Source organism: Alosa alosa, chromosome 11 (genome assembly GCF_017589495.1).
Source record: "Alosa alosa isolate M-15738 ecotype Scorff River chromosome 11, AALO_Geno_1.1, whole genome shotgun sequence".
Taxonomy (NCBI): Eukaryota; Metazoa; Chordata; class Actinopteri; order Clupeiformes; family Clupeidae; genus Alosa; species Alosa alosa.
In genome coordinates, this window is record NC_063199.1 from 8,539,800 (window position 1) to 8,567,207 (window position 27,408).

Here is a 27,408-nt window from a genome sequence, read left to right on the forward strand (position 1 = left end):
TTCTGTACAAGACACTCTGACTTCAATTCAGCATACACATCTAATTCTTTCACATAAGCCTCAGGAATAATTTTGGACTCCTCTGCACACACATCAGTATCTATGACTGGGACCTCGGAAATAAATTCACTCTTTTCTGCATCTATTTTGTTCTCTTCTACTGAAACTTCAGAGGCCTGCTCAACATCATCAATGCATACTTCTGCCTGCTCAACTGGAACCTCAGAGCCTACTCTACCTATTTCTGTATTTTCAACATGAATTTCATTCTTCTCTTCCAGGCGCTCTAACATTATTTCTTCATCTTCCACATTTACTTCAGGTTCCTGAACAAAGATCTCAGAACTGTGCACTGTATTTCCATTGCACGCATGTGATCCTTCCTCATTTTCTTCAAATATTTCATTATCCTTTTTAAGGTCACTAGACACAAGTTTGGTAGTGTCAGTATATTTTTCTAACTCTTCTACACAGACCTCAGAAACTGGCTCTACACTTCCATCATACAATTCAGACTTCTCTCTGACCTGACCTTGTTCTGCATCATCATCATCATCTATTTCAGACCCTTCCATGATCTGTGATGCATCATGCATTTCTGACTCATCAAATAACACCTCAGCAATCTGCTCAACAATGTCTTCATATGATTCACACTCTTGTTCTGACAGGAGAGCTGAGGTCACTTCTGACTGTCTGTCAATTGTTTGAAGTATCTCCTCCCTCTCTAATGCCTCAGGAATTGTGAGTTGTACATTTTGCACTGCAGACTCAACAACTGAAAGCATGTCAGATTTCCCATCACATATCTCTACATCTTCTACAACAGATGTAATTTCAGCAATTTCATGGGTTTCAGAGAGTTCCTCACTTTGGACCTCAGAAACATTATTATCATATAATTCAGCATCTTCCCCTGCATCAGAAACTAGATCAGCATGATCAGCTTCTGTTTCAGACTGCTCCTCTAGAGAAAGCTCTGAAGATATTGACTCTGTAGAGGTGTCCATTGATTCTGCGGTTTTGTCCACTGTCTCCTGCTGTCCCTCATCTATGCTCTCTGCGATCATCAAGTCTCCTGTAGATCTATCTACAGGCTCCATGATTTCCCCCTTTCTGTCAGGAAGTTCCTCTGTGAGGACCTCCTTGTCTCTGTCATCCTCTCTGACAAGGACATCAACAACATCAAGGACATGGACGGCACATACATCAACATTAACATCGACTACAACATCACCAGACATAGCATGCGCTACCTGTTCAACCTGTGGAACAGCCACTGCTTGTTTAAGCTCTGCAGTGGGAATGTTAGTTTGAGCTGGCACAGCAAGAACCTTCTCTGGTTCGACTGCCTGGGCAGGTGCCACTGTCTTCTCTGCCTCCTTCTTCTGTGGTGCCACAGCCTCAGCCTGCTCTTTGGGTGGTACTGCAAAACCTGCAGGTGGAGCAGCTGAGGCAGGTGGCACTGCAGGTGTTTCGGTAGAGACAATGGCTGCAGTGGGCAATGTTGTAGGTGCAGCAGGAGCAGGTGAAACAGGAAGGTCTCCAGCCTTAGTGGATACTACTTCCTCTTTAGGAGGTGCAGGTTTGGAGGCTGCTGGAGATGCAATGGGCACCATGGCCTCTTTGGGCACTGCAGGCTGCACTTTGGGAGGAGCTGCGGGCTGCTGCTTTTCTGCTTTAGCTGGCTGTGGCTTTGGTGCTGGCATCTTTTCCATGTCACCCAGCTGTCCAGCGAGAGCCCTTTGGGTCTGACAGTTCAAACAGAGCCACTCGTTCTGTGGACAGAAACAGTTCACAAGATTACTCAATACTATAGGGAGGTTTTCAGTAATCATTGGACTTCATCAAAACTAAATGACACAGCAAGCTACCAAAAACATTTCTGAAGCCTGGTGCTCTGGTATGTATTCCGAATATCATTCATTTAATCAATTTTCTAAATATTCTATCTATGGTGGCCATATAGGCCCAGTATGAAACTGGTTGGCTGGCTTTTAAAAGTACTTTAATTCTCAATTTAGAGGATATCTGTGGTATTATGTAAACATGTAATTATGACAACAAGAATCCTCATTAATCGCTGGATTACTCCACACAATAATTCTATCCCTTTGCCAGCTAACATCATACTTTTGATAAACCAAGAAAACATAACTCTGTGTGATGCCAGAGATATTTGTATACAATTTATTTGTGTTAGGTGCTACAGTAAAAAAATACATATGAAACACATGGCTGTACATGAGTCAGCCAAACAGTTTAGCCAGCCAGTGCTCTGCAGTGCTCAGTAGATATGCTAATACTCAGCATTTCATGAGTAGCATTTCATTTGGGAAAAAGAATTTGCATTCCCTTCTGACTCATTTTGTCTTAAGCCTCTCCTGATTTCCCTTGCTGACATTGGGATAGTGAAACATGGAATATGTAAATATGTAAAATGAGACAGACTAGATGTAAGGATATGGGACTACTATGAGCAATGTGTTTGCAGAGAGTGTGTATGATTGCATATAAAGGGGGGGAGTGATTGAGAGAGAGAGAGTGAGAGAGCGAGAGAGAGAAAATGAGAGAGAGGAAGTAGAAAAGGAAAATCCCTTCCACACACACACGTGCACAAACACAGATGCCATGTTTTCCCTGGGAGATTAAAGATGCTGTGCCTGGTGACGCAAACAAAATAATATTTCATGTACTTTTACACTTAGTCCTGGGCTGTGATGTAACCTCCTCTCTGTCCAGTGTTTTTCCCCTCACAGACACAGGCTTATTTTAATGCCAGATGTGTAGCTGCGGAACCCTAATCACTCCCAGAAATAGCACGGCAAAGAATATGAGCAAGCTGACAGCTTGTACAGACGACGACAGAAGGGGACAGAGAGGACCTAACAAGCTCCAGCCCTGACCTAAACCTCTGGGTTGAGAAGCTAGGAGACCTCTTTTCACACATCACTGCTCTGACTCAGAAACACTCTCAAATCTCTTAATTTGTATTCACAGGCATTCTAATGGAGTCCTCTTTGTCAAAGGCTGACATTTCATTATTGGCTACAAAGAGCGGGTGAAAAACGTTTTCTACTCTTCTTTTTCCCAGAAAAAAAAGAGAAAGTGTTTGTCATTGGATGGAGCTGCCACATTTACGCGAATGATGTTCTTCCCGATTTTTATTGCAGCACATTAACAGTTTTGATAGAAGACTACTACTGGCAACTTATTTCTTTCTCTGATCTGTGAATCATAACACAAGTCATAGAAGCAGATCTCATATCATAATAGATGTAATTTGCAGAGACTTGACTTGCTGTCCTTTATGGACTGCAACAAGTATTCTCACGGGACACAGCATCAAATATTTTTGGAGAAATAGCCAGTCCATGAACGATTATCAGATTAATATGGATACCATCGCCCTTCTTTCCATGCATGAATGAAGGCGGCAAAATTTATCAAGAAAAATGCTGTGAGAAAAATAACATAGCTAGGATTAGTTTAAATGAATGTGTAACTAACAAATCCTTACAGATACAGAGATTGCCTTATAAGAAAGATTGCATAGAACACCACCATGCAAAAATAATGTGGCTAAGCTTCTGGCTGTAATCATGAGTGTCTAGAGAAAGCAATAGCTCAGTTCACTGTAACACAACATGACAGCGTAATTACACTTGGGCAAAACACACAACAGTCAAGGAATACTGGAGGCTACAATAACCCACTAAATTTCTCGGTAAACAAGGCTGTGCCTATGTATTTAGAAGGTGACATCCCAAAAGTCTATTGTTTTGTTTTAACAGTTTTTATAATAATATGTTGCACTAATCACTCCAACTTTCCTGACTGACATTGTTACTTTGATATTTTTGGTAAGAATGTATATTCATTGATTTTCAAATTTGGTGATTATTGCATCAGTCTGAAACACAAAGCCGCCTTTCCTTCAAATCCACGTGAAGCTCTGTGCGTGCAGGAAACCCTATGGAGATTTGGTGAATCTGGGGTGATGTATCTCTCTGAAGGTTTCGAGTGAAAGGCTTGCAATGCAGGGGAAGAAATGCCTGAGACAAATGCAGAATCATAATGTACCTCCATTCCACTGAAATGCTAATCAATTGGCAACCAAGAGTGGGCAACGGTATGTGTGGTGCACAGCTCCCCTTGACATCCGCTCAAAGCCGCCTTTATAAAAATAAATTACAGACACGATCACACTGCCTAGAGAATTCCTGCCTCTGCCCTTTATAAAGGAATCCAGCTGGGGTCTAATCTACAATCAGGAGCAAGATTGAGCTACTAATCTTTTGATCACCAAGGCTCCACGGCCAGGTTCCACTCACACATCCACACTCATCCTGCAAGAAGACAAACGTCTCTACACAAACGTTTTGACATGTTATGTGCAACTATGACGATTATGATGAAAATTAAAATGTAAGCTAAACCATAATTGAATCTTAATATTATCCTGCTCACATAATCCAAACCTCACATTAATTGCCTGATTGATTCATACTTGGCACTAGCATGGATAATCTACTTTGTTTATGAATTCAGTGGTTGTAGGTCTATCCTGGGAGTTGTGGTGATGGGCTTGTGCCAGGGGTCTGAGCACGTGAATGAGCTGTCTCCCTCCACAGCACACCTAGGCTAATCAGAGGAGCTGTGCCACTAGCGGCGCCAATCAAGCCCTTAATTAGTAATCAGAGGAAGAAAGATGGCGCCCTTGCATTGATTCTTGTTTTTTTCTTTCTCTCCAATGGCCTCCAACTCACAGATGGTACTACTAAACTTAAACCACAAAAAATCATTTACACTAACAATTACAAATGTACATAGAGTGTTTCAAAAGCTTGTGTGAATTAATCATCTGAGGGACTGGGTGGTGATTGTTAACGGCACTAGGTGATAAGCTGCTCATGCCATGTCTTTCTGCATGAAACTGGATGGATGCTGTGTAATTAATATGCACCCTCTGCCCACAGCATATTGTTTTGTATTCTGAAAAAGGTCACAGGTAGGTCAAAACGGCTCTTCACTCTTCTGTAAAGCCATTGGACAACTACAAAAATCAGAGACCTGTTCTGTTTTTATTGATTTTTGAAGTATGGATTCATTGTGATTTTCCTATGAGTTCAAATTCTCTAAAGATGCTATTTACAACTGGAGTTACGCAACCTGTCTGTCTCAAATGAATGTTGATAGGTCTGGATATCCCATATCTTGTGGAAAATAATAGCTGTAGATCTTTGACAGTCACTACTGGGCATAGAAATAAGCCCATCATAGCTATATCTAAAGCTTAATGAGTCTGACTATTATCCATCTTCAATAGAAACCAATTTATTCTCCAATTGGGCAGAGCCTTATAAAGACATACAAAATGAGCAGTACCAAAGGAAGGTGTCTAATCTGTGCAAGTGTATGGGCTATGCTGTTTATGCTGTTGGCATGCTGTGAGCAGCGCTAACTAGCCCCATCAAGCTGGATATCTCGCCCAGGGTGCCTGTCTCTTGGGGTGGGGATGGCAGCCGACTGAAGCAGTAGTGGCTGGGTCACGTGGCTCACTGGCCGCCTGCCAGCCCCCTTCTCTTTAATTGAGCTCCCAGTCAGGGCTGGAAAAGGCCACACAGAGCAGCACGTGTCCTGTGATGAACCATACTGTAATTCCAACCCCCTGCTGCTAGATGAGCAGCTACAAACAAGGTAATTGTGGCATACAACATATATGCTGACAAACTCACACACTAACGCACACACACACACACATTAATAGAATTAAGAAGACTTGCAGATATTTTACATGACTCCCTAACATTCTTTCATTCCATCATTCACATGAATACACCTTAACTATCCTGCCTGATATGGCACCTGGTAAAATAAGACAGAGCAGAGCATTCAAGATTAATGGGTTCAATCATCTCCTTAACAATACCATGTCATTTGCCCTGGATGACTGACCAAATATATTACCCATCCTCAGGTCTTTAGCAACTAAATATCTCACACAAGCTCAAGGTCATTTCCTGCGACCATGCAGTCACTGAATAACATCCTACAGGTCATAATAATATTCCTGTCTACATCTTCCCAGGGTTTTCAAGGGCTCTATTGGGCCTTTGAGGCTTAAGGAGACAGTATTGAATATAATTTGAGTGGGGAATTGAATAAGAGCCCGCGCTGTATATCAGAGCCTTGGTGCGGTGCCACTACAGCGGAACCTGCTCTGGCACCTTATCGATTTCCTGGCAGATGCCTTTGGCAACAGATGTTGCTGGCTAATATACTGCATTTTCAACAGCCCCCACAGTGCCTCACGCCAGATAAATCAGCCAGTATGATAATGGAGAATCTTGACCCACTAATCTGTAATAAGCTGAGTGCTCTGTACTGAGAATGGAGTGCAGGCCCATGGGTCCTGCAATCTGACAAACAGCACTGCATGGGCAGGGGAGGGGAGTGGAGGAGTGAGAGAGAGAAATAGAGGGGGGGGGGGCAAGAGAGACAGAGAGAGATGAAAAAGAGCAGATTACAGGAATATAGAATGAGGAAAGTGCTATCCCGAGAATTGGTCCTGAGAATTGCTGCTTCTGGTTGTGGGGATGTTTACATGTACTTGTTGGAGGAGCGAGGCTGAAGATGGCACAGTGTGTGAGAGAGAGAGTGTGTGTGTGTGTGTGTGTGTGTGTGTGTGTGTGTGTGTGTGTGTGCGTGTGTGTGTGCGTGTGTGTCTGTCTGTTATTTCCCTTAGATAGCTGCTGAATTGATTATCTCAGTGACACTATGGTAGTTAGATTTGAATGCAGTCAGAAAAAAAAAAATGAGGTTCGTTTAGCCAAACACTGGCTGCCATCCAACACCTCGTCTCACAGCAAAGCCAGGCCTGGGCTTCAGCGTCCCAGTGCTCTTTCGCCTGGTGGTGCCTTTTAAATGACCGAAAACATGCAAAGTGGCTTAGAGACTGGGGGCTGTGCTGTGAGCTCACTCCTTCAAAAGCCGCTCGAGTGCGAGCGAGCGACCGAGCAAGAACGATGGCTGTGGCATGTGCCTCTGCCTCACCCCTGGCTATTTTACACAGCTTTGGAACACCTCGGGAATTCACAAAGAATGCTGCACAGATACTGTTGCATCGGAGAGACCTACTAATGTCATTATGAGTGTGGATTGGCGGGGGATGCAGAGAACAGCTGCCAGTCAAAGATGAGAGAGAGCACAGTCACGCCTAAAACGTTTGCATGCAGTGCTCCTCTGAGTATTGCTGGTAAAATATGATAGGAGAATCTAATCCGCCCCTGAAGTCATTAAGAGCTATTTTCAGTATCATGCCACTTTTGTTAGTGGGTAATGATTTTGTTGATTTCATTGACTGAAAATGAAGCTGAAAACCAGTTGTACAAGATAATGGACATGGATTTAAAACAAAAATATTGGAAAAACAACTGGCCATTTTCAATGAGGACATATCATTTTTTGAATTCTTGAAATTAACATCAAATGATCAACAGTTTGGTACGGTGACACACAACAAGCCAACCCTATTCCTGTGAGAAAATGCTAATGCATTGCAATGTTTCACCTGAATAGAGTATTTATTGGCCAAAATCATGCCAAATGCATAGGAGCACATTACTCTAATGATCTCTGGCACACCAGGTCAACGTTGCATAATTACATTAGATTAACCTGCTTTACCTGTCTCCTAAAACGCTAACAGCTGCATTATTAATGTGCAACTAGCACACACAACCCTTGGGTCTTTCCACACTCTCTCCTCATTACAGGTAGGCTGCAGGGCTGGCACACCATATCCCAGCTCAGCTGTCAGGGGATGCTCACATTTCAGCCAGTGCTAATACTAAACGCATGCGGCTGTGCTAATGACAGTGATAAGGCATGTCCACTAACTGGCTATGATCGGCTCGGCAGAAATGGAAGGGGGAGGTGTGAGACAAATGGCTAAAATTGCTCCCAGTCATGACATGAACCGAGTGCCATTATCTCCCTCTATTTTCGTCTCTCTTTCTTCTCTCTCCATTCTTATTCTCTCTCTCTATTTCTCTCTCTCGTTTTTACCCTTCCATCTTCTCATCAGTCAAGTCCTCTCTGTGTTTCCCATCTTTCCTTAATGTATTGCCTCTTGACATCTTCCTTCCACTGTTTCTCTTTCATTACTCTCTTCTCCTCTTTCACCCCATTTCTCTCACACTCCATCTTTTCCCTCTCACTTTTTCTCTCTGGTTTTCACTAAACATACCACCAATGCTGCTTCAATGATTCCCAAAGAATAGGCCGTGCCTGTCAGTCAAAAGAGCACGCATCACAGTGGTTGAGGGCTTAAAAAAAGCCTTGAGCTGAAAAGACTGATGCTTGTCTGGTGCTGAGGTCACGTCTCTGAGTGGAGAGTGATTTTCTCATCAGTTGTGCCTTATTGTCCTGGTCTAATGCTCTCTCTCTCTCTCTCTCTCTCTCTCTCTTGCACTCTCTCTCGCCAGTGATTTCCCTTGTTCTGTCCTCCCCTTTTCATCCTCTCTCCATTTCTCCATTATGTTCTCCCTGTGTACATATCTTGGACATCATTTCTACTGCAGCCCCTGCAAGGCTTGACATTTTAAATCCTTTGGGATTTAAATAGGCCTAAAAGGAGCATGACTTACATTTAGAGATAAAGGTGGATAATAAAATTATTTCTTCAGGGCTACGTATTTACATCAAATAGACTATTAACACATTTTGACCACCTATAATTCAAGCCTTACCTGGAGACCCACATAATTATTTAAACATCTTCTCTCTGAAGGTAACAGTATTTCCTTCTCATTTTAGATACTATCTGAGCTTAATATATGGTATATAAAATTCCCTCAGTATTTGTCTAATAGATTCATGTCTATGCGTGGATTTTACCCACTGTTTCCAGAATAAGAGAGGTACATACAAGCTTCTGGATGTACTCTTGGAGTCTCTAATGTTGTTAACATTATTTAGTTCTAGATGAAATTGCCAATTAGAACTTCAAAGGCTCAAGTGTTTATACCACCCCCATCATTTAGCTGGGAGACCAAAACAGAAAGTACTGCAAGGATTTATGAGTTTAGCATGGCTTGTGTTAGGAGAACTGGTAAATAGATGACACATTTGGAAACAATGGCAAAATACCACAGCAATATGGACAACTATCATGGACTATCATAGCCACTATTATCACTAGGGAAATGTTCGAAAGACTGTGATCAGATTCACATGTATATAAATTGTTATTTCCTAATAGGATTGTGAACATTTGTAATGTGATTTCACAATAATGAGTAGTTTGGCTATACTGTGGCATGACAGGGCTGAGAGGTCACTTGATCCTGTTCTGTACACATACATTAACCTCAAACACAGAGCTTCTCTTCTCTATGACGTGTCATGGAGGGAACAGTGTGAGTGAAAATGTCACATTGCTCATATATGTGATATGAAATCTTCCTTAATCTCCCTTACAGTACATGAATGCACATCACTAGAAACCAGTGACAAATGTGATGTATTACATATACAGCATTTGTTCAGCCACTCTCTTAACTGAATCAAGATCACATTGGGACAGTGGGAATGAGCTGAGGTCGCTGGCTGTACAGTAGGTGTCAGAGAGTATGTGAGTTCGAAGAACAGTACCATCTTCCCCCTGTTTTGGGCAATGACCAGATGGTGAATACAGCATTTCGGTACAACATATAAAGGATACGCACAGACCCACAGGGGTTACAATGAAAACAATCTTACCACCACTTATTGGCATATCACACACATGCCCATGTGCTCACAGCTTCCACACACACAAACACACATGCGCGCAAACCCATAAGATCCCATTGCGTTAATGCTGTTGCACAACCTTCAATCACTTTAATAGAGTTCCTGCCCTCCTCCGCTGCTGGCCGGATCTTTGCATGAGCCATTATGTAATTTCATATATATGTGGCGTTAAGGCTGCAGGGAGGGCAGGACACTTGCATGAAAGGCTGCCTAACACATTTCACATTAGAGGAAGCTGTCCCAGCAGCACGCTCATGAATATTCACAATGAACAAGGTACGTGGATACAGTACACACAAACACACTTTACACGTAAACAATGCAACTATCTAAGGGAAATAACTGACACACAAGCCGAGCTAGGACAGTTTACACACCTTCTCTAAACACACTCTTTCACACACATACACACACACACACACATACACATCACACACACACACACACACACACACACCAACAATATAAAGTCATGGTCTGGGCAGCTAACCAAATAAAATGCCAAATTTATCTAATTTACAATCCTGCTTTTAAAAGGTCCTTTCCCTCCTTCTGATAAATACCCTCGGAATTCTGCAGGCAAAGCCGCAGTCAATGTTTGAAAATGGCATGTCTGGCTTCGGAAAGTAAAATCACTTTACTACAGAACAAGGCTTTTATTGAACATCTGGCCAATGGACATGAATGTTTACAGAGAAAGACCCCCAATCGGTTACTGTATCCCTCTAGATTTAAATTTAATTTAAATGAATTTAGCTGACTATTCCCCACTTGGGCAGCTCTCACAAAGAGCAAGAATGCAATGATATGGACAATGCACAATGATGAGGGTCCATAATAGAGTTCAAGGGAACTACCAAGGAGAGTCCACAGTCCACACACACACACACACACACACACACAAACACACACACATACAGAAACACACTCACACACACACTCACACAGCTATTCATTCTGTCCCTGCCAGAATGATAAACAGTACAGGGAGTCTGAAGGGGATACAAATTCAAGAGAGACATCAGAGTAGATAATGTAATGAAATTAGGTGAAAAATAACTAAAGGCATTGTTTGTTACATTTATGCGACTCTAGATACAACCTTGGGGCAATACTGATATCAGACAGTCTCAGCGATTGTACTTTAAATAAAACATTAATATGGTAGACAGAGCAATGCTCCATCCACTGACCACAGGCAGAAACAACAAATGAACAGACAGATCTCACTATTTTAAGCCTTGACTAACAGCCAACTACATGTGCATCAGATAATAAATGCCACCAACTTAATCCTTCTTTAGATAACGCTTGAAACACTTGATTCTAATGAGTAAGTTCTAAAAGCTCCCACAAAGCGCAATGCCTTTCCTTTTACCTTTTTTCCTTTATAACCAAGCCATACATTGCACAACAGGGGACAAGATGCACAGCTGCTCAGCTAGTTAGAATAAATGTAAAAATTGTTCTTACCTGGCCAAGATGAGGCATGGGATTGAATCCACAAAGGTTGCACACCATGTTCTTGCACTCTGTACAGGTGTTGTAGTTGGGAGTATCCTTGGAGCCGATATTGAGATCCACTTTGCAGAGCGGGCACGATGACTTAGGAGGAGCAGGTTGTTTGGAGGCTAGAGCTTCAGAGGGCTTTGCTGGAGGTTCCTCCTTTTTAACTGCAGCTGATGGAGCAGTGACCTTTGGAGGAGCCTCAGGCTTCTTCTCCTCTGGTTTCTGTGCTGCAGCAGGTGGTTTAGTGTCCGCAGCTGGTGGAGCCTTTGCAGGACCCTGGGCTGATACAGATTCCTTGCGGGCAGTAGGTGGTGTCGGAGATGTCTCATCCTGAACAGTAGACGTGATCAGATTTGATGCTGAACTGAAGAAAGAGGAGCCAAAGCCCATTACCTTCCCGGACACTGACTCAGCGGGTTGAGGTGAAGGAGATCGAGCTTGAGCGGTGTCTGTGCGACTCCCAAAGCCAAAGAATCCTGTAGCAGATTCTGCTGGCTTAGATGGGGGTGTAGGCTGAGCTTTGGCGGTGTCTTTTGCTCCACCAAAACCAAAGCCGCCAAAGAATCCAGACTCCTGTTTAGGAGGTTCAGTCTGTGGAGGAGGAGCTGCCTTGGCAGGTGGCGGGGCTGCCCCTTTGGATGGTTGCTGTGGTGGTTTCCCAACTTCTTGCTGTGGAGCTGGTTTTTGCTGAGGGGCCACAGCAGGAAGTTGATCTGGTGGTTTCTCAACAACTGTGGGTTTCTGACTTTGAGGAGGCTCCACACTGGGAGGGATCTCCTTTTTCTGTGGTGATGGTGGAGCAGAAACTTTGCTTGGCAGCTTCTGAGGTGCCTTCACCGGTGGGCCAGGTGGTTCTACACCCCCAAGAGCTCGTTGCATCTGACAGTTCAGGCAGAGCCACTCCTTAACCTGCAACAATTTAGAAATAACTGGGGTCAAGTGCACTCCCATCATTAATAGGCTGTTGTTTCAATATTTACCTTGACATAGAAATCAATAAATAGGGTTTGGATAATAAGTATGCCTTATTTCCAATGAGGCGTGTAAATTACTCTCCAAGGAGAGTGTAATCCACAAGCATATCACCTCATTTACACAGTGTATTAGTATACCATGAGTATAATCTGTTTTTACAGTAAATTTATCATCTCAGACTAACTGGGAAGTGTGTCTAGTGTGTTGAAATTAGGAAAATTGGAAATCAGCAACAAAGCAAAACAAACAATTATTTAGCACTATTTATTCTTCGGCAAAATAAAAATAAAAATGTCAAAATAAAACCATACAGACTATAGTAAATTATCTATAGATATACCGGTAGGCCTTTCAAAGATAGTTTCCTCTATGGGATACCCTTCCTAATGAGTGGTTTTATTTCCCAAAAATGAAACAAAATTAAAGTATGTGGTTCCCCATATTCCTCTGCATTCAAAGCATTATTATTTGGTATTATATGGACTTTGGTTTTGTGAATTAATTTAAATATTTCCAGGCAATTAAAAGAGTTGTCTTTCTAATATGTCTTTACATGATTGCTGTAGACTTAAGTTTTTTTTTCATTTTTGACAAAAGGTTATTTTCACATTTAAAATCATTTTCATGAATTATCTTACCTCAGTTACATGTGGCATGGGGTTAAAACCACACTGGTTGCACACAATATTCTTGCATTCAGTGCATGAGTTGTAGTTGGGAGGATCCTTGGAGCCTCTGTTAAGGTCCACCTTGCAGAGCGGGCAAGATGTTTTCGCTGCAGCTGGTACAACTTGTACCTCTGAGGGCTTGGATGGTGTTTCATCCTTCTTAGTGGGAGCTGGTGGTTCCTTCACTTGAACTACTTCTGGTTTCTCCTTTTCTTGACTTGGTGCAGCAGGTGGCTTTGTTTCTGCTCCCACTGGTAGTTTAGTGGAGGCCTGAGCTGACACAGACTCCTTACGGGTAGCCGGTGGTGTTGGAGTTGGCTCATCCTGAACAGCAGAGGTGATGAGATTGGATGCCGAGCTGAAGAAGGAGGAGCCAAAGCCCATAACCTTCCCGGACACCGACTCAGCAGGTTGTGGTGATGGAGAGCGAGATCGAGCTGTATCTGTGAGACCACCCAAGCCAAACATCTTCCCAGCCACAGACTCTGTTGGTTTTGGAGATGTTGGAGGCTGATCTTTTGGTGTTGCTTTACCTCCAAATCCAAAGCTAAAGAATCCAGATTCCTGTTTGGGAGCTGAAGGTGCCTGTGCTGCCTTTTCCATTTTTGGTGCCTGCTGTGTGGCAGGCCCCTTCTGTGGAGGTGTCTGCTGGGTTACTGGTTGCTTTGGTGGGGTGGCACTTGGCTTGGTTTCGGTAGAGGTTGGTTGTTCGGTTAGTTTGGGTGAAGCAGGCTTCTGGACTTGTCCTCGTGCTACTGCTGGTGAGGACTGTCTTCTAAGTGCTGCTGCTGTTGCAGCATTTTCTTTCGCAGCAGTTGAATCTGGAGTGGCAGGTACTGCAGGAGAGGACTGCCTCCTGTTTGGAGAACCTACATCCACTTCATCCTTATTCAATGGTGACCCAGGTGCAGGGGCTTCTTTCTTTTTGTCTGAAATTGGTGCTGGAGCCTCTTTGAGCTTTGGAGACCCTGGTGTTGGAGCCTGCTTGCTCTTTGGTGAAACTGGACTGGGAGCCACCAGAGGGGATGACTGCCTCCTGCTTTCAGGGCCTGCTGAGGGTGACCCTGGAGGTGTTCCTGTGGCAGGAGAGGACTGTCTTCTAAGTGGAGAGCTATCTGACACAGTCTCCTTCTTTATAGGTGAGCCTGGAGATGGAGATGCTCCAGCAGAGGACAGCCTCCTCTGCGTCTGACCAGCATCCACGCTTGCTTTTCTCAGAGGTGATCCTGGAGATGTAACAACTGGAGATGATGGTTGTCTATTAGGAGAACGTGCGAGAGGCGATCCTGGTAATACTGCTGCAGCTGGTGAGGACTGTCTCCTATTTTGAGAGCCACTTTCACTAGCTTCCCTTCTAAGGGGAGGTGTTGAAACACCTGGTATTGACTGACGTCTTTGTGCAGATCCTGCTTCCACCACATCTTTCTTTAGTGGTGACAATGGAGTTGGAACTTCTTTCTTTTTCGGTGAGGGTGGCACTGGTTCTTCCTTAACTTTTGGTGACCCAGGCGTTGGAGCTTGTTTGACTTTAGGTGAGGCTGGTGGTATAGCCGCTTTTTGGGGTGAGGCAGGTGCTGGGGCCTCTGCTGTTTTGGGAGAAGCTGCAACAGGAGCAATCTTGACTTTAGGTGACCCTGGAGCTGCAGGTTCTGCTGGCTGTGGTGCAGGAGTAACAGGTGTCTCCTTTTGGAGTGGCATTGCTGGGGCCTTAGTAGGCTGTGATGGAGGTTTTATCATTGGTGGTTCTGGTGGTTCCATGCCAGCAGTTGCCCTCTGCATCTGGCATGTCAAGCAAAGCCAATCCTTGACCTAAAATTGGGTGGGATGTTCATTAATGGTATAAAATTATATTTTGTAGGAGTGTATTGAACAGATACATTTTAGGAAAAACACAAAAATAATCAGCCTCAATATTGTTATTTGAACTTGAATCTGAAGACAACTCATTAAAACAGAATCTGAGGAAGAACTTGAAATACATACCTCTGTGAGATGTGGCATCGGATTAAAGCCACACAGATTGCAAACTGTATTCTTGCATTCTGTGCAGGTGTTATAGTTTGGAGGATCCTTTGAGCCCATGTTAAGATCCACCTTGCACAGAGGACAGGACTGAACTGCTTTGGGAACAGGATCTGTTTTAGGCAGTGTCAATGGTGCCTTGGTTTTTGCAGGCTCCTCTGTTTTGATTGCTTCCGGTTTCTTTTCCACAGGCTTCTGACCAGCTGTGGCTGATGGCTTGGCATCAGTTGCAGGAGGTTGGGCTTGGACAGAGCCCTTACGGGAGGGGGACTGGGATGGCGGTTGAGCCTGGATAGAACCCTTTCTGGAAGCTGGTTGGGATGGCGGTTGGGCTTGGACAGATCCCTTTCGGGAAGCTGGTTGGGAAGGGGATTGGGCTTGTATGGAGCCCTTTCGGGAGGGGGGCTGTACAGGGGTCTCATCTTGAACTGCAGAGGTGATCAAATTTGAGGCTGAGCTGAGGAAGGAGGAGCCAAACCCAAAGACCTTCCCTGAGACAGATTCTGCAGGTTGAGGTGATGGCGAACGAGACCGAGCTTTGTCTTTTGCTCCTCCAAATCCAAATCCAAATAAGCCACCCTCTTGCTTTTGTTGCTCTGCTTCTTGCAGTGGTGCGGGCTTAGCAGGAGGAGGTCCTTCTGGAATCTTTTGTTGAGGTTTCCCTGGGTCTTGGGTTTTAGTGGTAGCAGTTACTGATGGTTTGTCCTGTGGTCTCTTCTCCTGTGGTGCAGCTGGAGGTTCTACTCCACGAAGGGCTCGTTGAGTTTGGCAGTTCAAACACAACCATTCTTTAACCTGCAACAGTACAAGGGTTACAGTTACTGTATTGTGGAACAACAGTGTAATCATGCAACGGTTTCAATGTGGTGGTATTTCATACTACATCCACTGTCAAATAATTCACAAAAAACTACATTACTACTTAAATGTACAATAACAATGGAATATTTGAACAATCACCTCAGTGAGATGAGGCATAGGATTGAATCCACAAAGGTTGCACACAACAGTTTTACATTCGGTGCAGGTGTTATAGTTGGGCGGGTCCTTGGAGCCAATGTTGAGGTCTACTTTGCAGAGCGGGCAGGATGATTTTCCCATTGATGGACCAGGTTGAGTCTCTTGAGCCTTGGCTGGAGGTTCCTCCTTTTTAACTAGAGCTGATGGTGCTTTAGCCTGTGCAGCTACCTCTGGCTTCTTGTCCTCTGACTTCTTGTCCTCTGGTTTCTTGTCCTCTGGTTTCTTGTCTTGTTTCTGTGCAGCAGGTGGTTTGGTCTCTGTAGCTGACAGTGCAGTGACCTGAGGGGGTGCCACAGGCTTCTTCTCTTCTGTTTTCTGTGCTGCTGCAGCTGGTGGAGCCTTTGCAGGGCCCTGGGCTGACAAAGACTCTTTACGGGTTGTAGGTGGTGTAGGAGATGGCTCATCCTGAACAGCAGACGTGATCAGATTTGATGCTGAACTGAACAGGGAAGAGCCAAAGCCCATAACCTTCCCAGACACAAACTCAGCAGGTTGAGGAGAAGGAGATCTCGACCTAACTGTGTCTGTGATGCCACCCAACCCAAACCCAAACAAGCTACTCTCCTGCTTAGGTGGTTTAGCCTCTGGTTGTGGAGCAGTTTTGGCTGGAGATGTTGCACCTTTTGGCATTTGCTGTTTACCAGGGTCTTCTTTTTGGGTAGGTTTTTGCTGTTGGGGCTGCTGGGTGGGCTCTGGTGGTTTGGCTTCTTCTTTCTTCTGAGGAGAGGATGGCATTTTAGTTTGGGGCTGTGATGCTGTTGGGGTTTTATTGGTATGTGGCTGCGGTGACATCACCGGAGGTCCTGGAGCTTGTTTCATCTGGCAGTTCAGGCAAAGCCATTCCTTGGCCTGTAACAGTATAATATTAATATTAATGATACACAATTATATATTTTTGCAAATAGCGCAAATGTTAAAGCATGCATATATCAAATAATGAAATTGAATATGTGTTATACATGAACACAACTCATTTAAATACACTGGTTGTGATACACATCATGAGGTAACAGTATATAAACATGTTTCTAAATTGTTATTTGATGGTTCTTGATCGTGGCTTACCTCTGTCAGATGGGGTGTGGGATTAAATCCACATAGATTGCATACAGTAGCCTTGCACTGAGTGCAAGAGTTGAAGTTCGGAGGATCCTTAGACCCTATATTCAGAGGAACTTTACAGAGTGGACAAGATGAACCCACAGAACTTTGCTGAGATTCTTTTGTCTGTGGCTCAGTTGTCACCTTAGCCTGAGGGGCACCCTGTGGCCTCTTCTCCTCAGGCTTCTTATTTTGTAGTTTCTTCTCCTCCATCTCCGGTTTCTGTGCTGCAGCAGCTGGTTTAGTCTCCGCAGATGGTGGAGCCTTTGCAGGACCGTGAGCTGACACAGACTCCTTACGGGCTGTGGGAGGAGTTGGCTCATCCTGAACAGCAGATGTGATCAGATTTGATGCTGAACTGAAGAAGGAAGAGCCAAAGCCCATAACTTTCCCAGACACTGACTCGCCAGGTTGTGGTGAGGGAGATCTGGATCTAGAAGTGTCGGTCAGACCACCTAAGCCAAAGCCAAACAAGCCAGAATCCTGCTTGGGTGGCTCAGCCTGTGGCATTGGTACCGGCGATTTAGCTGGAGAAGCCTCAGCTTTCACAGCTGGCTGTGCAGGTTTCCCAGACCCTTGCTGAGTAGGAGCTTTGCTTTCAGCAGCGGGCAATTTCTCTACTTTTTTGTCTTTCTCTTGGGCCCCTGCTGGAGGTAACGCCATCTTCTGTGTAGAGTCTGGTACAGGTGCATCCTTGCCAGTTGGTTGAGAAGGTGCCAGTACTTTGTTACCCTGAGGCTTCAGCATAGGAGGGCCTGGAGGTTCCATACCTCCAAGAGCCCACTGTGTCTGGCAATTCAAGCAAAGCCATTCCTGTACCTGTAATGATAAAGAGACAATGTTATCAGCATCTGTTATTCCACCCATCACATACTGTACACAAAAACAAGAGTATTACACTGTGTTAGTACTGCAAAAAAGGCATGCATCCTGCAAATATTAATTCATGTTTTATACAATATTAAATTAATAGTTTTGGATGCAAAATGGTATAAACAGAAACAGTACCTAATGATACAAAAAAAGTTGTTGAATAAGTGTCTGAATATTGATGTTTATTCACAATGTCACAAAATAAATTAAAGTTCAATAGAATTAGAACAAAAACACAAACACCAACACACTACCAACAGAAAAAAACATACATCTACAATAATAATAGCCTGCATTATTAAGCACTTTCCAGGTAACATTCAAAGAGCTTCTCAATGCATGGTTCATTATAAACAATGGAAGAACACACAAAAGTATTATAAAGAATGCCACTGTCCTAGCATTTGTAACAGTTTGTTAGGCAGGACAGCATTTCAAAGAACATGTATTATTCCAAACAATATAGCCTATAAGTAAGACTATGAAAGAGAGTGGCTTTTAAACCAGATTCTGACAAAACAATGAAATACCCACTTTACCATGTTCTGACAAAAACAAAATGTGTATTTGACCAGCTCATCTATGGTTGTAGCACATTCTAAATGTGTGAGAAAATGGTACTGTCCATTTCAACTTGGTTTTGCAGTTTGATGCATTTCTGTCATTGAAAGTCCAGGCTCAAAGGCACTTTTAATCTAAAACAGTTTTAAGACAAGAACATGCAGCCACTAACATTACATCAGGTAATGCATAATATGATAATTTCAACTATAAGGCTGCAGTTTAAAATCTATCCTGAACAACAACCAACATTTTTCAGTAGGACCAAATAGTTCAAAGGAATCCAACTTAGTGTGACCTATGGATTGACTATGGTTTACCAATTTTCAAGTGTTGTGTTTCTAGAACAAGGTAATGATGCAAATTACATTGTTTTCCCAGCATTTTTGATAAAATAGCAATGGTACTATTTTAACACTGTCTGGATCAATAGCCACTGTCTTTTGTAGAGCTGTGCTCGTGAATAGCATATTGTAAAATGTCTTTGAAGTTATACATTATTCACTTCAAAGTTAAAATTACATATTTATATAAAAAACGGCATCATATTGAAAACAAGTTAACTGGGTGAACAGGTGTGCATGCTGAAAAATTCCAACAGGACCATCCACCCAACAAAATACAGAAACTTATCACTAGCAATAAAATATAAGCAGACTGCACACAGGTATGTCATTGTAGAGATACCTCAAGACAGATCTGTCCAAATATAGCTTCTTTTGACCTTACTAAAACATATCCTTTCAAAATAATTTGACTACATTAATCTCATCCAATAGACATTTGCAAGGACAAAAAAGAAACCAGCCTCTACTATATGTAAAAACTGACAGATCTGCCTTTTGTTTGTGCAGTAGGCCTTAACGAAATGTATTAAGTACCACAAATTACACAACTAATAACACAATATCAAGATTAAAAACTATAAATAAAACATTAATATAGAGTAACACATGCACACAAAAGGCATACACAGTGTAAAGTAAATCACAATACTATTAGTCCAATCAGAAAGAAAAGTTTAGTAGTATAGCAAACATCTGGAAATGAGCGATAACCATGGCAATGGAAGGTGAATGTCTTTGTGCACTACTGTGTGAAATGAAATGTTTTAAACTTAAAATAATGTCTTTTGTTGCTTGTTTGAACAGATAGTCTTACTTCTGTGAGGTGTGGCACTGGATTGAATCCACAGAGGTTACATACAACACTCTTGCATTCAGTGCAGGTGTTGTAATTTGGTACTTCCTTGGAGCCCATGTTGAGATCCACTTTGCAGAGAGGGCAAGAGGATTTTGTTGTTCTGCTCAGAGTTGGTGATGATGTGGGCTCTAACACAAGACCTGGTTTTGTCTCTACCAATGACGTCTGACTCTGCTCTTGCAAAGTTTGTTTTCCCTCTTGCGTCTGTATCACAGATGGTTTCTCTCCCATTTTCTTAGGAGAGGCCTGGACTGGCAAAGACTCCTTTTGGGCCAGAGGAGTACTGAGTGCCTCATCCGGGACAGCTGAAGATATTAAGTTTGTAGCTGAGCTGAGAATGGAGGACCCAAAGCCAAACATCTTCCCAGAGACAGACTCTGTGGCCTGTGGTGAAGGTGATCTGGATCTAGATGTGTCTTTAGCCCCACCAAAACCAAACAGCATTCCCGACATGGACTCATTAAGCTTTGAAGCAGCAGGGGTTTTGGGAGCCTCTTTACCACCAGATCCGAAGCCAAAAAAGCTGGTTTCCTGCTTAGGGGGCACATACTCTGCTTGTGGCACAGTTTTGGCAGGGGATGTTGTTCCACCTGGTGTTGGTTGAGGCTTTGTTGGTACTTGTTTTGGATTTTGTGGTTGTGGTTGCGTATCGGGTGCAACAGTGGGTGCTTTGGTTGCTGCTGTGCTGGCAGCATCTTGGGATGTCTTACTATCAGTTTTAGCCTGCAATATATTTTGGTCTAATGACTTGGTAATGGGTTTTGCAAATTCTGCCTTGCCTGTTTGTTCTGCTGGTGTTCCTGGCTCTTTCAGTGGAGATGCAGGCAGTGCAGCACTCTTTTGGAGTGAGATTGAAGTGGTATTTTTTGCCACAGAGGCTTTGAGATCTGGGTTGCTTCTGTCAAGGTTCTGTTCTACCTTCCCTTGTGCAACATTTTGTACTTCTGTTTTTTTATCATCCAGTTTCCCTCTGCCCTTTTTAATTTCATCTGGACCACTTTTCTTTTCTTTCTCCTCATCTGATCTAAGACTGTCTATCTTATGTGCAGTGACTGGTTTAGTATCTCCCACAGTTTGTTTACCAGGCTGACCTGGTGCAGATTCAGGTGCAGGTTCTTTTTGAGTGGATGCAGGTGTAGTAGTTGGCTCATCCTTCACGGCCGAGGAGATAAAACTGGATGCTGAATTGAAAATGGATGAGCCAAAACCTAACACCTTCCCACTCACATCTGCTGGCTGAGTTGAGGGAGACTGAGATCTAGATCTGTCTTTAGCCCCACCAAAACTAAAACCAAAGAATCCAGAATCCTGTTTTGGAGGTTCGGGCTGTGGCTGTGGTGGGGTTTTAGCAGGACCCTTAGGCATTTGCTGTGGAGGTTTAGTAGGTGCTTGCTGTTGGGCAGATTTTTGTGGAGGAGGATTTTGAGTTTGGTTAACATCAGACTCTTTAGTCAATGCTGTGCTCTTTTGTACCTGTGTTTTCTGTGCCTCTGAGGGCTTTGGCACTTCAGTAGGTTTCTGAGGATTGCCTTCTTTAGTGCTAGGGACAGGTTTTGAAGAATCTGACTTCATAGTAATTTGCACTGATCCAGGAAGGGGTTTTGCCTTTTCTGTGTCATCTGTAGAAGAAGGATTTTTCTGAGGTGATGGCTGTGGTGATGTTGTTGAGGGCTTTTTTTTTGGCAACAGTGGAAGGTTGTATATCCTTCAGTTTAGCATTATCTGACGTTTTATCTACTGGATTCACTCTATGTGTTTGACTGACTTGCCTATTGTCTTCAATAGAATTTTCCATGTGTTTCTTGGCCTCTACTAACTTCTGAACCTCTTGTTTAGTAACTTCTGAATTGTTCTTATCAGTTTTCTTTTCTTCAGATTTCTCAGTACTCTTCCTCTCTAATTTATTATCTTTCCCTGTTGTCTGGATGTCTTTATTTGCTTCAGGTTTAATTTCCTCAGACTTTATTTTATCTTCTTTCTTTTCATCTTGCTTTCTCTTCTCTCTGTTTTCTATCAATGTCTTGGCCACAGTTTCATTGTTGTCTGCTTTCTCCTGTTTTGTCTCATCCAGTTTTTTATCTACTTTTCTTTCATCTAATTTCTTTTCCACTGTTTTCTCCTCTTGCCGTGGCTCATCACCACTTTTCTCTGGTTTCTTCCCCTCCACTCCCTTCTTACTCACAACCTTTTCAGATGTTTTGTCAACTGCTGTCTCAACAGCAGGTCTTTTTGTCTCTATGATAGGAGTTTTGGGTGAGACTTGTGATTGTGCAGGGCCTCTCTGCACCACAGGCTGTTTTTCTAAAGGCTCTTCCTGTGTAGATGATGTGATTAAATTGGATGCTGAGCTGAACATGGAGGAGCCAAAGCCAAGAACTTTGCCGGAAACAACGCCTGCAGAGGCTGACTGTGATTTTAATGCATCTTTAGCCGCGCCAAACCCAAACCCAAAAAAGCTGGACTCCTGTTTTGGAGTTTTGGCCTCTGCTTGTGGTTTAGCTTTGACTGGTGAGTCACTACTGCTGGGTGTTTTCTGTTGATGTTTGTCAAGAATCTTTTGTAGGTCAGGCATTTTTGGTGGGGGTTGTCTGACACCTGTTGCAATGGTTTTACCTTGAGTGGTAGTTTGTTCAGACTCTTTCTTGGTTGATTGTGGTGTTATGTGGACTGGTTCCTTCTTTTCAAGAGAAGCAGATGAAGGAACATATTCCTTTACAGATTGTAATGGTGTAGACTCTTTATTTAATGGAGTTAATGATGTTTTAGCCTGAGGCTCCTTGTCTGTTTTTGTCATGATGAAAGACACACCAGATGCTTTTTTGTCCTCTGTTGTCTTTTTGTCCTCCTTTTCTTCCACAATATCCTCCTCTGGTTTCTGTGTCTTCTTTTCTATGGCCACTGATTTTTGTTCCTGAGATGCTTTTTCTTGTGGTCTCTTGTCTTCCCGAGTAAGAATGTTCGTTTTTTGTTCCTGTGGTGCTTTTTGCTTCTCATCTGTCTTTTCCAAAGCTTCTTTTTGATTCTTAACTGTTGCTTCCACTGGCTTCTTAACAGATAATCCAATATTATCAAGGTTTTTTACTTTCTCAGCATCTATTTTTACATCCCCTGCTTTCTCTACTGTTTTTTCTGCTGGAGGGGCTTGTGTTGGAACAGCTCCCTTTTGCCCAGGTAGTGGTGGAACAGCTCCCTTTTGTTCTGATGGTGGTGGGACAGACATTTTTTCTGCAGATGGTGGTAAAACAGCTCCTTTTTGTTCTGATGGTGGTGGAGCAACTCCCTTTTGTCCAGATGGAAGTTGAATAGCTCCTTTCTGCTGAGATGTTGGTGGAACAGCTCCCTTTTCCACAGAGGATGGTTCATCTTGGACTGCAGAGGATATAAAATTAGATGCAGAACTAAACATTGAAGAGCCAAATCCTAGTACTTTTCCTGAAACAGATCCTGCTGGTTGAGGTGAAGGTGAACGAGACCTTGATGTATCTTTCAGTCCTCCAAATCCAAAACCAAAGAAACTGGATTCTTGCTTTTGAGGTTCAGACTGTGCAGAGGACACTGGTTTTGTAGATGGGACAACCGTTTTTGGCACTGGCTCCTGTGACTTTGCAGCCTGCACATGAGGTTGGGGAGGAGGTTGTTGTGAACGTTTTGGCTCTGGGGGAACCTGCTTGGGTTGGGTTGTGTTCACATTTGATTTTCCAGAAACCTCATTTTTTATTGATTCATGCTCAGGAATCATTGTGGAAATTATTCCAGATTTGAAGTTTGGATCTTGAGATTTTTTATCCTCAGGTTTATCGTTGCCTGGCTGTGCTTTTTGAATTGTAACTGGTTTGCTTGGCTGTGCTGATGGGGCAATCTCCTTTCTTTGTGGGGAACCAGTTGTTAAAGAATCTTTATTTTCAGGAGCTGTTTTTGGAAGGTCTTTGATTTGTTTAGTAGTTGGTGTTATACCCGAGGGTTGTTGTTTGATGCCTTCTACTTTGGTATTGTCTTGTTTTTGTCTATCACTCTCTGTCTTGATTTCTTGTTTCTTAATAATGGCCTTTCTATCTTCCTGTTTATTGTCTAGTAATTTCCGTTCCACTTGTTCCTGCATGTCAGGCACTTTTGTTGTAGGTGTAGAAGTTGATGCCTTGCTCTGTTGTTTCACTGATGACTTTTCTTCTTTTCGTACAGTAGTTGGTTTGGGTTCTGGCTCTGATTTCTTGGGAGAGGCTTGTAATACAGTATCTTTCTGCAAGCTAGGTGCTGTGGCAGTGGATTCACCCTGGACAGCTGATGTCACAAAGTTTGATGCCGAACTGAAGATGGAGGATCCAAATCCAAAAACCTTCCCAGATACAGATTCTGTGGACTGAGTTGAGGCAGGCTGTTTGTCTTTACCAAAACCAAATCCCAAAAATCCAGACTCTTGTTTTGGTGTTTCAGATTTGGGTTGTGATGCAGTTTTGGCAGGAGATTGTTGACTGGGTTTTTGTGGTAAGATTTGGTGTTTTGGCAGTGTCTGACTAGGAGATTTAGCTAATTTAACTGGCTCTTGAACTTTGCTATCTTCACTTGAACTTGGAACAATATTAGCAGTTTCAATTTTCATTGTCTGCACAGATGGTGTGGCCTGTTTGCTTTGTGAAGAGGATAATGCTGTTTCTTTCTGTTGTGGTTGTGTTTGCACTTGTGGTTTGGAAGATGTGTTTACTGAAACTAATGGTGGTGTGGCCTGGGAGTCTACATTCAGTTTCTTAACCTCTGGTTTCTTTTCTTCTTGCTTGTTTCCTGTAGACATTGGTTGCTCAACTTTCTTATCATCTGATGTTGATTTAAGCAGGGGTTTGGTGTCACTTAGAATTTTGGGAGAGGAAACTGAGGGCACAGAATCTTTTGTTCCAGTGGGTTGTTTGTTTGAGTTCTCCTCTACAGCTGAGGTGATTAAGTTGGATGCTGAGCTGAAAAGAGATGAACCAAACCCTAAAACCTTCCCAGAAACTGACGCTTGTGTTTGAGATGAAGGTGACTGGGATCTAGATGGGCTGCTAAACCCAAACAATCCAGAATCCTGTTTAGGAGGATCAGATGATGGTGGGACAGATTTCTTAAGTGAAGCTGTGTTTGAGGGTGTTGGTTGTTGAGGTTTTTGAGAGACTTCCTGGGGAGAGGGATGTTTCATGGGAGGTGAGGCAATAGATTGTTTGGGTGGTGCTGAACCTAGCTTTTCATCTACTTTCTTATCATCAGCATGTTTCTGATCAGATGGTGTTGTCTTTTGAGCTGGTCCAGCTTTAGTGCTAGAAGACGGTTTACTTCCCTCTACACTACCTGGTTGTGTTGAGGGTGGGGAACTATCAGCTACAGTATCTTTGGGTTCAGGTGTGGCAAGAGTTTTTTCCTTGTTTCCAGCCTTTAATGGAGCAGTAGGTTTAGTGGCTGACATAGAAACAGGCTTTGTTTCTATAGGCTTCTTGTTCTCAGGCTTTTCATCTATTTTTTTACTGTCTTCTAATTTAATTTGATTTGATAGGCTAGGTGTAGAGTCTTTGCTAGCACTAGCTTGTTCGTTTGTTGATTCATCTTGCACAGCAGAGCTGATAAAGCTAGATGCTGAAGTGAAAATAGATGATCCAAACCCTAAAACTTTGTTAGAGACAGAGCCTTCTGGGTGAGATGATGGTGACTGAGATCTAGATCTATCTTTAGCCCCACCAAACCTAAAGCCAAACAATCCTGAATCCTGCTTCTGTGGTTCAGTCTGTGTTTGAGGTGTGCCTTTGACAGGCAAACCAGCAGAGCTTGGTATTTGCTGCTGCTGAGGTGGGCCAGCACTCTGTGGCTGAGAGGCATTTTGCTGTGGAGACTGTTGGACTGTTGAGTTTGTATTACTTAGTCTCATCCCATTAGCACTGACCTGGCTTAATGGTTTCTGACTTTCAGGCTTTTTATCCTCTTGGATGACCTTTTTGGCAGGTGATGGAACAGGCTTAGCTTCTTCCTTGGCTGGCTGTTCTGATGAAAGCAGCTTCTTCTGAAGAGAACCAGGGGTAGAAGTAGCCTTTCTTTCTGTAGTGACTTTTGATGATTCACCTAATAGTTGTTTCCCTTTTGTCATATTCTCTTTATCTTTCAAAAGATCATCTGACTGTTGACTGGCTGGCTTTGCCTCTATTTTCTTTTGATCAAATGACTTTTGCTCTTGTTTTGCAACCTCTGATTTCTTGTCATCCTCTTTCTTTGTAGGCAATGCCTTGCTGTCACCAGTTGATATTTTGGGTGAGGCCTGGGCTGATGAAGAATCTTTCTGAACAGCTGGGGATTTTGTGGGGCCCTCATCTTGTACTGCAGATGAAATCAAATTAGACGCTTGACTGAAGATTGAAGAGCCAAAGCCGAAAACCTTGCCAGTGATAGATCCTGTGGGCTGTGGTGAGGGAGAACGGGATCTGGATGTGTCTTTCACCCCACCAAAGCCTAAGCCAAAGTAGCTAGTCTCTTCTTTTGGAGGCTCAGATTGTGCAGAAGGAGCAGATTTGGCAGGGGAGGCTTGATTTTTAGTTGTCTGTGTTTTGTCAATGACCTGCTGAGGGGGATTTTGTTGCGGGTGCTGTTTGGTAGATGGAGCAGACTGGCTAGTTTGGGCAAGTTTATTCACATCTTTTCCAGTCACAGGTGGTGATCCCTGTGTCTTCTGAGGTGAGACAGGGGGAGGAACTGCTTTGTTAAAGGGTTGGGATGCTGGGGAGGGTTTTTTAGACTGTGGTGTAGGTTTCATCATAGGTCCTGGAGGATCATCTCCTCCAAGTGCCCGTTTCATTTGGCAGTTTAAACATAGCCACTCCTTGACCTGTAATGATATTAAATTTGTAAATCACTCTTGCATGCCTCAACACTTTTCCACAGACTCCACTTTTCACTTACTGTGTGCTGGTCACAATCCTTTAAAATACCTGAGAACCTGTAGATAGAGAGGAAAAAGGCCACACACCTGGAAACTCCCCTCTCCAACTCCTCAAACGGAAGCATTTCATGCCAGTACAGATTAGCATAATGAATGTTTAAATTATGTTTAAAACACTCTTGCATTTATTTTATTTTAATTGAAATATATATTTTCTATATTTTAATATTGTAGCATTATATTATTATATAGTTCAGACCTTGCTCTTTGGTTGAGATTTGGTAATTTCTTGTATGTTATTATGTACAAGAACAAATGTGTGCCACTTCAGATGCATAATCTGAAAGTAACATGATTGTATTCTTTCTGGATCACATGCCCTGTTAATTTTGGTATTTATTTAATTTTAAATTTGTTCAACATCCAATCAAATTACGCTACTCCCTTCTGTGTCCAGTAGTACCGTGTTAACTAGCTAGTTACTAACTAACTAGTTTATGACTTGGACTGAGACTCTGTGCTTGTTTCCCATTTACTGGACTGGACTGTATATTCAGAACAGACTTTTTTTATTCTGCACACAAACACTGAACAGATACCTAAAGGACAATAAGGAGTAATTAGCTGAATTTGACAACATGTATATGGAATTAGTATCATAGAATTGAGTGCACCTTTAAGTATTTATGAACAGGAAGTGAATTTACTGTATGAAGTGACACCCAACTGAAAGGTGACCTTGTTTTTTTAACTATTAAAAGATGTAAATTGACATCTACATGGTTGCCA

General features: G+C 42.9%; 1 protein-coding gene across 9 annotated transcripts in view; it reads right to left on the reverse strand.

The window, feature by feature from the left end:
• Positions 1–27,408, reverse strand: part of pclob (piccolo presynaptic cytomatrix protein b) — a 79,061-nt gene that overhangs the window by 40,737 nt on the left and 10,916 nt on the right. For 7 of the 9 annotated variants that reach the window (XM_048257646.1, XM_048257655.1, XM_048257649.1 and 4 more), the window contains exons 1-7: positions 19,689–21,439; positions 17,058–17,912; positions 15,933–16,841; positions 14,934–15,767; positions 12,921–14,759; positions 11,272–12,216; positions 1,257–1,778 (exon numbers count right to left, since the gene is read on the reverse strand). In XM_048257646.1, coding sequence (XP_048113603.1) covers positions 1,257–1,778; positions 11,272–12,216; positions 12,921–14,759; positions 14,934–15,767; positions 15,933–16,841; positions 17,058–17,912; positions 19,689–21,302 — 7,518 coding nt within the window. In that variant the 5' untranslated portion in view covers positions 21,303–21,439. Of the gene's footprint in view, positions 1–1,256; positions 1,779–11,271; positions 12,217–12,920; positions 14,760–14,933; positions 15,768–15,932; positions 16,842–17,057; positions 17,913–19,688; positions 21,440–27,408 lie in introns of those variants that run through there. The other 2 variants (XM_048257653.1, XM_048257652.1) reach the window with 1 other exon arrangement.